This window comes from Rana temporaria, chromosome 1 (assembly GCF_905171775.1).
Source record: "Rana temporaria chromosome 1, aRanTem1.1, whole genome shotgun sequence".
Classification (NCBI taxonomy): Eukaryota; Metazoa; Chordata; class Amphibia; order Anura; family Ranidae; genus Rana; species Rana temporaria.
The window spans coordinates 442,923,296-442,935,972 of record NC_053489.1 but is presented as its reverse complement, the minus strand read 5'-3'; the positions used below and the strand labels follow the sequence as shown (position 1 = coordinate 442,935,972).

The window sequence follows — 12,677 nt, the reverse complement described above, 5'->3', positions numbered from 1 at the left end:
ATAGGAGATTATGGGGCCCCCAGGCAATAGATTATGGGGCCACACAGTATACAAACACACACACAATATACAGTACACACACTAAAAATGTACTGGAGAGGCGGGGCAGCTATAATTTTGGGATTTTTAAAAAAACACAGATTTTTACATACTGTCCCTGGTTTTACTGAGGCTGGCAACCCTGATTTGGGCCCCCTGCATCCGACCCGTTCCGATCCGCCAAAGTGTGACGGAGGAAAACCCTACTTTTCCATCCGTCTGGCGGATAGGATGACGACGGACTCTACGGTCCGTCGTCATCCGATCCCCCATAGGGGAGAGCGGTGCTCTGACAGGTCAGTCCCTGCACAGTGTGCAGAGACAGACCTGTCATCTGCCTGCTCAGCGGGGATCGACGGAGTGAACCCCACTGAGCTAAAGCGGAGCCCGCACACGGACAGCCCCGTATGAAAGGGCCATAACGCTCATAAACGCTTAAAAACTTCACTCACCAGCAGTTTTTAAAGTTTTTCATCCATTGAAAAAGAAAAAAAAAATCTTTAAAAAAAACGCTAACGTGGAAAAACACTAAAATATTCTAATAAATGCTAAAAAACGCTATTGCAAAAATGTTGAAAAAAGTTGAAAAACTCTCTGCAAAGCTACTGCCGTGTGCATGAGGCCTAAACATTACTATACAGAAAGCTGAAAATAATCATATATCAAACACATAACAGTGCAGTCCAAGTGTAAAATGAGCTTTAGAAAATAATAAATAGACTTACAGGCATTTGTGTATCTAGAGGCAAATTTTAAGACCTTCACTTATCTGCAACAGGACTAAAATGGTTTCTGTAACTGAGGTAAAAACTTTATGTTGTTCAATATGAAACTTTATTAACAAAGGCAAGACTTCCTGTTTCTTTAGGCCCCTTTCACACTGGGGCGGGAGGCGCCGCTAAAAATAGCGGCGCTATACCGTCAGATTTGCCGCGGGATTCGGCCGCTAGCGGAGCGGTATTAACCCTCACTAGCGGCCGATAAAGGGTTAATACCGCCCGCAATGCGCCTATGATGTGAGCAGGATTACCACGGTTTACCATTGTTTTAAATGGGAAGGAGCGGTGAAGGAGTAGCATACATACCGCTCCTCTCACCACTCCAAAGATGCTGCTTGCAGGAGATTTTTTTCTCTCCTGCCAGCGCATCGCCTCAATGTGAAAGCCCTCGGGCTTTCACATTGAGGTTGCTGGGCAGGAGTTTTTCAGGCGGTATAGCAGCGCTATTTTCAGCACTGTACCGCCTGAAAAACTCCTCAGTGTGAAAGGGGTCTGTGAGGAACTGAACTGCAATTGCAACAGGCAACCACTATGCATTTCATAATCAGCTTGAAAATGGCCAACATTTTCGAGTCTACCAGATCACTTTCATCTTCAATTCATTCGTGAAATAACAGTAAAAATTGCAGTGAAAACAAATCGAAGATTGTTAGGTTTGATTTGTGAACAATGTGTTTGGATTGATGCATGTCCTGCATTAGGGAGCACAGCTTACATAAGAAATCTGAACCATTAGGTAACCCAGCTATTTTGCATATTGGACACTAATGGAACCAATGGCTACCTACACAATTCCACTAAAGATAGGTGGGCAGTGGATATTTATGAAAAAAAATTCCTATGTTATGTGGGTGCCACTTGAATAAAAACGATTTCTGCCCTGTTGTAGGGGCATAATAGAAGGACACAGAACAAGGATGTCAAACAGATGGTAGATTACAGGCTTCAGTTTTACTTATTTCCCACGTCATCTATACTTGGAACCATGTAACAAGATGTCTTTTCTTTTTCAGATGTTGCCAGGGCAATGGCGAGCAGAAACCTTCTTACGTTGAGGTACTAACAATAAAACTGTGACTAATGCATATAAATACGCCTTAGAAGAAGAGTGTTAGCATTCTGTAAATTGCTTGAGTGGTGGGTTAGTAAAAAAACACATTGTGCAAACTTGAACAACAAAGCTAGCTATCTAATTTTATATAGGAATGAATGACTTTGTTTTGACTCGGTTGTGTGCCATACCATGGGAGTGTAGGCCGAACCAGACAACTTAACTTCTAATGATTTGAATAAAACATAGACCAAAATAATTTAAATAACTTTATTGAATAAATAAATAAATTCATTTCAATTTTTTTTTTTTTTTTTTTTATTGGTAATAGAAATGGCCGCGGCACCGTTATTGGTATAAATAAATCTATATAATCATAAATATTCCATTTAATATTACTAAAATTCTAATAGTAACATTTTTAATATTATTTAAATTCTTAATATAACATTTTCCAAACTTTAATCATCTCTTAAGATCTCGCTCAGTCATAGAACTCGAGCGAATACCATAACTAATAAATACAAAGTCCCCCCTTGATTTTAAGGGTGACATACCACATAAGGTGCTGCGACAGGGAGGGAGGGAGGGGAAGCACACTATGCCGTATAGGCCCTGACTGAAAAACCTTCCGAGCAGTGGGCTTTATATAGCCCCCCGCACGTGTACAAAGCCCGGGAAACATGTGAATTCAAACACATGCAGAAAGCCCGGGAAACACGTGAGTTCAAACACCTGCTAAAAACCCGGGAAACACGTGACTCAGAAGCCTATTTTGCCCAGCAACATGACTCATCCTTTGAAAGTCACGTTTTTCCCGCCCAAGCTGCCAGCTACAGTACTTTCAGTTGACCATTTTTTTTTTTTTTTTTTATTTCATGGTTGTTCCGCCGGCCACAATCCCATGATGTGGGCACTAATTAATGCCCCCTTTCCATGGGAGTGTAGGCCGAACCAGACAACTTAACTTCTAATGATTTGAATAAAACATAGACCAAAATAATTTAAATAACTTTATTGAATAAATAAATAAATTCATTTCAATTTTTTTTTTTTTTTTTTTTATTGGTAATAGAAATGGCCGCGGCACCGTTATTGGTATAAATAAATCTATATAATCATAAATATTCCATTTAATATTACTAAAATTCTAATAGTAACATTTTTAATATTATTTAAATTCTTAATATAACATTTTCCAAACTTTAATCATCTCTTAAGATCTCGCTCAGTCATAGAACTCGAGCGAATACCATAACTAATAAATACAAAGTCCCCACCAGCCGGATTTTGTCAGCTGACAAAAAACGGCCTACCCCAGCACCGTGGCCATTTCTACCATATTCTGGAGATCCGAATTGAAGATATCCAAACCTATGTCAGATAGGTGGATACCATCCGACCTATAGAGACCAGAAAAACCTCCTTCCAACTCAGTATGCCTATATGAAAAACTGTTCAATATAGGCATAAATTTCTCAATTGAATGATTAACACGCCTCCGAATCTTCTCCAGAGACCTATTCTCCGGGAAAGATAGCCAGAGAAAACGCGGAATCATTTCAGAAAAAATTATTTTAGTACTAGGAAAGGACAAATGAATATGCTGCAAATCGCGCTTAATCTTAAAGATCAAATCTAGAGTTGAATACTTTCCTATGTCATTACCCCCAAGGTGGATTATTAGAATATCAGGATATGGTAAACTGTGAGATAAATTAGAAATGTGGTGACAAAGATTGTCCCAACGCAAACCACGAATACCTTTCCAAAAAATCTTAAAAGAGTCAGGAGGCAAAGACAGATTAGAAGAGTAACATCGTTGACACGCCCGGATGTGAGCCCAATGAACAAATGAATGTCCAATGATCCAGATGGAGGATAATGAACCTAGAATCAGAGAGAAAGATTAGGACGTATATATAAACCAAACCTCTTTGACTCCCATCTACCCAAACTCATAATCACAGACTCATGGAGGCCCAACCTAGCAGCTTCCGTAGCAGCTCCGATACGGAATGAATGGGATGAGAATTTTAAATGACCAAGGCCTAAAGAAATCAGGCATCGCCTGAAAATGGCAGAAAATTGAAACCTTGTTAATGGGGACGAATCTAAATGAACCAGAAAATTACCTATACAAGAAGGTCTTACGGAAATGTATCTGGAAATGACTAAATAAGGGCAAATGATATGATCTCCACATGCATGTAACGTGAGCCAATGACCTTTTCCTACCACATCCGTTTTGGATTTACTAATAAAAACCCGAACCTGTCCCTGGGAAACGCATATTTCACTAAATTTTAAACCCGAACTACTTTTTTTATTATTAGGGACTAGCTCAGAAATTCGAAGAGCCGCAAAGAAAATTAGCACAAATGCTGTATGAAATAATAATGCTTCGAATTCCGAAATACACACCTTAGATGTATTTAAACAAATTTTTTTTTAAAAGGTCTAATGAAACGGGCCTACGTGTATCAGGTGTAAACGTCTGTCTTCTATATCCTTTTAAAGCCTGACGAACCGAAAAGAAACTGTTACACGCTGGGAGATTGTGCAATTTTAGAAAAAAGGAAATTCCTGCTAGGCTCTTGTTGATATAATTAAAAGATAACTTCTGTTGCATAAGTGAACAAAGAAAAGCAAGGACCGTTTGTTCAGTACATGAGAAACCAGCTAAACCCAATTCATCGGCGAACAAGAGCCACTTTCTCCATGCAACCGAATACTCGATCCATGTTTTGGAAGCAATCGAGCCCCTGATAGCCGAAACAATAGGGGCTAAATCAGATCCCAAAGCTGACTCGGGCAGGTGCATCCAACCTGATCCACTTCTGGAAAAAGCTGTCTGAAACGAGCCATCTGAAAACGAGACAGGCTATCAGCTATCAGATTACTTTTTCCAGGAACATGTTTTGCTTTCACCCAAATATTAAACCTTAAACATAGTAAAACAAGATATCTTAATAATTTTATAACGAATATGGATTTAGAAGAGAGACAGTTTAAAGCGAAGATAACACCCTTATTATCTGAATGTACTAAAATTCGTTTGTTCGCGAAAAATTTTCCCCATAGCTCAAAAGCAACTACTATGGGGAATAACTCGAGTAGAACTATATTCTTGGTTGCCTTATTGGCAACCCAGAATGGGGGCCAAGAACCGCAGCACCAATGAGTGCCCCAGATTGCTGCGAAACCTAGCGAACCTGCTGCATCTGTGTAAAGATCAAGATCGGCTGAAAAAATAAAATCTTCTTGGAAAAAAGTACGACCATTATAATCGGATAAAAATTGCGACCAAACCAAAAGGTCATCTTTCAGATCTGAAGTAAGACGGATATGGGAAAACGGGGATTTAAGGCCAGACATGGCCATAGACAATCGCCTAGAAAAAATTCTGCCAACTGGCATCACCCTGGTGGCGAAAGCCAGTAGACCTAGAAAAGACTGTAGCTCCTTTAACAATACTTTTTTACGACGTAAAAACAGACAAATCGTATTCTGAATCCTAGTTATTTTAACCAAAGGGAGCTGATATTGACACAACCTAGTATCAATACTGATCCCAAGGAATTCTATAAACGTGACCGGAAAAACTGTTTTTTCAGTGGCAATTGGTACACCAAAAAAACTCAGAAATGTTCAAAAATAATTTTAGCATTAAAAGACAAATTGGAGAATCAGGGGGTCCTACAAGCAGAAAGTCATCCAAATAGTGGATAATCCCGTTGTAGCCTGCCTCATATGAGACGACCCATTGCAAAAAGGAAGCAAAAGTCTCAAAATATCTACACGATAAGGAACACCCCATAGGGAGACACATATCGTAAAAATATTTTTCCTCAAAACAGAAACCTAAAGAATTAAAACATTCCGGTGCAATGGGGAGGAGTCTGAATGCAGATTCAATATCTGTCTTTGCTAACAAGGCCCCGTTACCAAATGTCTTTATTAGCCTAATTGCGTCGTCAAAACTTGCATAAGATACAGAAGCCAAAGAATCATCAATCTCATCGTTCAATGAATCACCCTTTGGGTATGAAAGGTGATGAATTAGACGATAAGAATTGGGCTCCTTTTTGGGTACAATGCCCAAAGGGGAAATACGAAAATTCTTAAATGGAGGAGAAACAAAAGGACCCGCGACCCTACCAGCTGTAATTTCTTTAATTAATTTTTTCCTCACCACCTCGCTATGCATCAATACCGATTTCAAGTTACTTACTAGGCTGCAGCCGACCCCAGAAAAAATTGGAAGAGTGAAACCTGAGGAAAATCCCTTAATTAAAACCTCAGCTTTCTCCCTGTCTGGGTACCGCATTAGCCACGGGTACATGTTTTGCAGATTCACCGGAGTGCAAGCCTTTGGAGTTTTCCCTACCCTGGGCAGGAAAATTTCTTTTGAAACATTTTGAGACGGGATGAGTCCCGAAACAAAAGGAACACTCGTGCTTGTATCGGCACGACGTTGACCATTTGCACTGTGATTCATTGAATGCATAACAAATACCTTTTTTATAAGTGGGCGGTACATTCTGTGTTGGTAACTGTCTTGAAAAAACTGGTTTCTGGGGGAGGATAAGGTTCAACCATAAACCTACATCCTTCATACCCCATCTTAAATTAGGATAAACTGACATTTTTTGACGAAATGATTCATCATAATTATACCACCCGAAACCTCCAAAATTCCTATACGCTTCCAGTATATTCTCCAAATGTTGGAATAGACCACTGCACTTATCTGGGGATTTTTCACCTAAGATAGCAGAATAAATACAAAAGGCTTGTAACCAATTGTAAAAAGATTTTGGTGCAGTGCGACGTCTATCTTCTGATAACTCATCCTTTTTATTGTCACTTTTCCCCGAAAATTCCTTACCAGGGAGTAGAGTCAATAATTCAATAAAGTCGCCTTTCCAAATTTTTTCTTTTATATTTGTGGTCAAGTGAAAACCCAAAGGAGAGATTTCACATGGGAGAGGCTCTTTAAAAGAAATTTCAGGGATCTGAGAGGAAGTAGGATTATTAAGAAAAGAATCAAAAATACTATCATTAACGGCACTAACAGACTGAGAAATGTTAGGTAAAGCCTGTGCAGACCACACATTAGCAGGGGATAATTGTGACTGACTAGAAATGACATTTTGTAATTTATTAACAGATTCCAATAGTTGTTTGAAAATCAATTGGTTTGCTAACTCACCACTAGATGTCGCTGCTCCAGCTTGGGACGCTGAGCTGTCATTTCTCTGTGAGCTGCTAGCCGGCCTAGAAAGGAATTCTAGCCGCTGAGGCGCCGTCACATTGTCCAGCTGAGTCTGCCTGGCCACTGGTGACGCTGTCTGCTCCTCCATAGGAACCTGCAAAGAAAAAAGATCCCTCCTTCCCTTCACTGGTGATTGACGGCCTCTACCCCTCCCCGTCGTGACGCGCACTGGAGATGGAGAGGCCGTCCTCTTCTTCTTCTGTATCCGCAGGCTGCTGCGTTGAGGGGTGGTGTCGGAAGTTCCGCCCAGGCTGGAAACCTCATCTTCACGGGCCGCAGAGACAGCAAGGGAGCGCTCGGGTGGCTGGGTCCTGGAACACCTGTAAGGGAGAGATGGTGTCTGAGGCAGCAGCGGTTGCTGGAAAGCATCCGACGGACCCGCAACCTCTCCATCTTCCTCCGCGACAAGGGCAGGTTCCGACTCCATCTCTGCCAGGCACTTCTTCAGCCATTCTTCCCCGCCGTCCTCCGCTGCTCGCTCCAGGATTCGCCTGATGAGATCCTTCATGACCTGAGGTAAGAGGAGATAAAAGATAGAGAAAGAGGGGGGGGGAAGCACACTATGCCGTATAGGCCCTGACTGAAAAACCTTCCGAGCAGTGGGCTTTATATAGCCCCCCGCACGTGTACAAAGCCCGGGAAACATGTGAATTCAAACACATGCAGAAAGCCCGGGAAACACGTGAGTTCAAACACCTGCTAAAAACCCGGGAAACACGTGACTCAGAAGCCTATTTTGCCCAGCAACATGACTCATCCTTTGAAAGTCACGTTTTTCCCGCCCAAGCTGCCAGCTACAGTACTTTCAGTTGACCATTTTTTTTTTTTTTTTTTATTTCATGGTTGTTCCGCCGGCCACAATCCCATGATGTGGGCACTAATTAATGCCCCCTTTCCATTCCTGTTAAATAGAAACATGTTTTAAGGATATATGTTGTGAGCTAAAGTAGTGTATAATGGAATTCATTTTAAGGTTGTTTCCCAAGGCTGGCAATACCGATTGCCCTAATATTAATCCAAAAAGTGCAGCACTATATGACTTAAAGTGGAACTTTACTCTCCCAATCTACATTGATTATTTTTAATCCTCATGCTGCTAGCATTAGTAAATAGATAGGAAAGTATATTTCTTTTTTCAGTTAACTTCCTGGTTTCTTGCCTAGACAAATGATGTCATACTTCCCAGGAGTCTTCAGGAGGGGAGGAGAGGAGGAGGGGTTTTCTCAGCTAAGCACACTCTCGTTCATGCATGCTTGAGCTAGGGGCAGGTGGGTTCCAGGAAGTAAATGCTACTAAAAACAATTGCCCTTACTCAAGATGACTACAGCCAGAAATGCTGGGGGGTTCCAAAGTCATTTCACAACAAAATAAAGCATGAAGACATGGATGAAAACATGGAGTTTATATTATCACCATATATTTATGCAATAAAATTTGTCATTTTTATCTCAGCCCCTAACAGTCAACTGCTTCATTTAAAGTCCCAAAATTCATAATTTCTTCATTACTGAACCCGGGATGGAAACACATCTATGATGTGCTTCTTTCAAAGTCCCAAAATCCCCCCCTCGTTTTGCTACATGGAGTTTTCTTAGACTAAAGAAAATGAAAATGGAAAAAAAAAGAAAATTTATTAAATTGTGTTTTTGGTTTGTGGTGCTTAAATGCAGTAAAGATCCGGTTTAATACATAAAATCATCAGCCATATAATCACAGATTTTAGGAGCTGATACCTATGTGAACAAAACACTTTATACCACATGTGCTTATATGTAATATAGCCAAAATTTGTAACAGTAATAAAAAATTTAAAAAAAGTGATGTCCTATACGCATTACAATTTGTGACCCAATACGTGGTAACATAAAGTCCAACAAAAACATGCTTTGTCTTGTAGAAGACAGAATATATTGCACCTTCAAAAACTCCACCAGCGAGGACACAAAATGGAGAATACACAGTGCTTACCAGATGATTATGGCCCTCTATCTTAATGAGTGTTCATAATCGCTTTTGGGGAAATCCCAATACTCCAAAGGAGATGTTGTACTTGATTTCTTAAAATACTCCAATCATAGGGCAAAAAGAGATAAATAGAGACCAAACCTCATAGTGTAGTAAGGTTAATAAAGCACTTTATTAAAAGATACAAGTAATACACTAACATTAAAAGGTAAATATACCAGCATGTCAGATTACTACAATCAAAATCCCAGTCCTGCAGCCGATGTGCGCAATGACGTCACATCCGGCTCGCCTGATGTGTTTCGTCACACGATGACATCATCAAGCGCGTAACTCGTGGCACTGCTGATTGTTCTATAAGGCCCCATTCAAAATTGCAAATAGGGTTGTTAGCAGTTACATGCGGAAGACCCAGTCCACTCGCATGCAATCGCTTGTGGAGTGATTACCTGTAATTATTGGCCCTGGATGCAGAGAGTCTGCAATTGGCTGAGATTAGCTGCGGGAGCTGTCAGTCTCCCATTGATTTCAGTGCAGCTGCTGTCTGTAGCTAATCGCCAGAAACCCCCCCGCTAGGTCTCTCGCATTTAATTGGTAACAAGTCCATTTGCAAGTATGAATGAGGCCTAAGGATAGTTTTCTTATTTTACAACGCAACAACTGGTGCTTTAGCAACTTATCATCAGACTCTTGGCAGGGGTGGACATAGTCAAAAATAACATAAATAAATACTAATAAAAAAATAATAAAAAAATAACAAACATGTTATACTTACCTCCGCTGTGCAGCTCGTTTTGCACAGAGTGGCCCCGATCTCGGTCTTCTGGGGTCACTCGGCGGCTGTCTCGACTCCTCGCCGCAAGAACTAACCCCCTTCATGGGAGCTCTCCCATGGGGGTTAGTTCTTGCGGGTGCGCTCCCGTGATACAGCCGGCGGCCATAGCCGCCGACTGTATCACTCAACCCCGCCTCCCTGGTGTGCCGCGTCATTGATTTGATTGACAGAAGTGGGAGCCAGTGGCTGCGCTGCTATCAAGAAAACCAAATCGTGTGTACCTGGCTTAAGATTGGGATGCCATTAAAGTTCATGTGCATGTAAAGGCAGGCATCCCAATACTTTTGGTAATATAGTGTATATGCATATTATTGTGTATTATGTTGTGCGTTATCCTGTGGTGTTTTAAGGCTGCCTAATGCTCAACAACCGACTACTGTACCTACTGTATTTCTTGTATTGCAGTGCACTCAAGCACATGGTAGTGCATTATCATATCCTGCAGTGTGCTGCAATGCATGTACATTGTGGATGTACCGTATGCTGTGATTTAAAATAGATGTGTATCCAACGCCTCACAATTCCATGTTCTTGAACTTTCCCAGCCCACTAATCAGATCATCTGCTGTATGTACAAGCACTCTGTGTTTGATTGGCAGGACCATGAAATGCATTGGAACCTGCCTCTCCCAGTATTAAGACCCAATGTGCAAGGGTTTACTGTAGGCTATACAATTTGATGTGTATGTAACACTTGGGATGTTCGTTAATTAAAAGAATTTTGATGGATCATGGCGTGCAGCCATTTCTTCATTGTTGATCGTATGCGGAGGCGAGTCAAGGCGGGCACTCGTGATATCATTAGGCTTCCTGTCTCACCTGGAGCAGCCATTTCTTTTCTTTGGATTTACTGTAGGCTAATTGAAGTCTCTTGACCCTGTCACGGGAGAAGTATGGGGGCTGCTATTGCTGGCCGCCTTCTGAAAATGCTAACTGCCTGGCTGTGGTTTGCTTCAATACGTGCTGTTAAATGAGTGTCAGAATTCCTTATCTCTATGCCTGTTTCAGGTAAGTGGTTTAGGACACATTAAAGCCAATGCATCAGCATGACAGTCAGGCAACCAGCATTTTCAGAAAGAAATACAAGCCTCAGTGATACTCTTATGACATGATTTGTAATTGAATGCCGAACTGGATTAAATGTGAGCCTTGCAATTACCTTCAATTTCCCTTTAGAAAGTATCAAATTCCCGATCATTTATACATCATACATTACTTAATGGAAGAAATGTAATCATTGCGTTTATTGTTTCTTAGGGCAGAGCTGGACGAACAAACCAAAGGAATCCAGAAGTTGCAAAAAGAAGTGGAACAAGCTACACAGCATACAATAAACCAGTTGTCCTTCTCTATTCATGAGAAATGCCACAAGAATACCGCCAATGATAGTAATGCCATCTCCAGGAGTAGGTTCTTTTCTTTTGCTGCACTGCTTTTGTGCTTGTGAATATTGGTCGTTTTTGCTTTCAAATTCAAATGTTGCTTCATGAGTGTGAATATTTCAGTGTTTTTTTTTATCCATTTCCATGCCACTATAGCATTTTAAAGAATACATTAAAGCATTTGCATCAGCCCCTGAAATCAAAAGATCGTAAAGTCTAATGTGCCTACAGCAGTCATACAGACACTGGGGGGTTGATTTACTAAAGGCAGTCTGCACTACAAGTCGCTGTAAATCTAAGGGGAAGATCTGAAATGAGGGGAAGCTCTGCTGATTTTATCATCCAATCATATACAAGCAAAAATGCTGTTTTTCATTCTCCTTGCATGTCCCCCTCGGATCTACTGTGACTGCACTTCCAAGTGCACTTGCAGTGCACTTGTAGTGCAAGGTGGATTTGCCTTTAGTAAACAAACCCCATAGACCTCACTGGGTCCAATTTTAGATTTAATACTTTAATGGCCATGAGCTCTGTCACCTAAAAGACTGACGCATTCTGCAAAAAGCCAAAAATCGACTACCTGACTCCCAGGATCCCCAGTGCTGAGGGCAATTGCTAACAGTCCTGTAGACAGTTATTGTATAGTAGAGTTAGGACTAAGGTTAGGGAAGGGTTAGGTTAAAGTAACTGAAAAACCGCAGCTGAATGAAATTTAAAGTGGTTGTAGCCCTAAAAAAATAAAATGCTCCCATTTCTTTAAAGCATGATCTATACCATGGTGCTTGTACCATGTAATTTGTTGATGTTGTAAAATACCTGATTGATCCTGTCTGTTCCTGTGTTCCCTTATATGTACTGACCAGGCTTAACATGGCTGCTGATCCATGATACCGTGGTCAGTTTACGTCCCTCCATCATCACGCTGTGTGGTCAGTCTCTCCCTCTCCCCCTCCCTCCCTGCCTGTTAGCTCAGCAGTCTGTGTATCGAGTGACAATCTCCTTCCTGCTCCTCCCACCGCCATCCCTGTAAAGTAATGTCTATTAAACACTTGCACCCCCTCTGTTTTATAAAGATATAAAGCACAGTGTGTCCGTTTTTTTTAATATTATAATCCTAACTACCTTTTTGCACAGTGCTGCTGTATGATCAGATGACCTCCCTCTGCTGGCTGGCATACGTCAGAGGGGAATCTCAGCTCCTCCCACTGCTCTCCTTAGGATAGCAGAGGGGAATCATGTGATTGCACAGAGTAGCTGTGCAATAAGGTATTTAGGATTACAATTTAAAAAAACTGACATACTGTACGTTATATCTTCATAAAACAGAAGGGATGACAGTGTTTTATAT

At 41.1% G+C, this 12,677-nt stretch overlaps 2 protein-coding genes across 3 annotated transcripts in view; one reads left to right on the top strand and one right to left on the bottom strand.

The window, feature by feature from the left end:
* Positions 1-12,677, top strand: part of CCDC158 (coiled-coil domain containing 158) — a 138,314-nt gene that overhangs the window by 24,134 nt on the left and 101,503 nt on the right. For both annotated transcript variants that reach the window (XM_040326782.1, XM_040326773.1), the window contains exons 2-3: positions 1,832-1,874; positions 11,205-11,353. In XM_040326782.1, the coding sequence (XP_040182716.1) occupies positions 1,832-1,874; positions 11,205-11,353 (192 nt within the window). The remainder of the gene's footprint in view (positions 1-1,831; positions 1,875-11,204; positions 11,354-12,677) is intronic.
* Positions 2,955-7,973, bottom strand: LOC120915941. The gene is made up of 2 exons (XM_040326792.1): positions 7,085-7,973; positions 2,955-3,759 (listed from the first exon to the last, which is right to left on the bottom strand). The coding sequence occupies exons 1-2, from the start codon at positions 7,791-7,793 to the stop codon at positions 3,182-3,184; spliced, it is 1,287 nt and encodes a 428-aa protein (XP_040182726.1). The 5' UTR covers positions 7,794-7,973; the 3' UTR covers positions 2,955-3,181.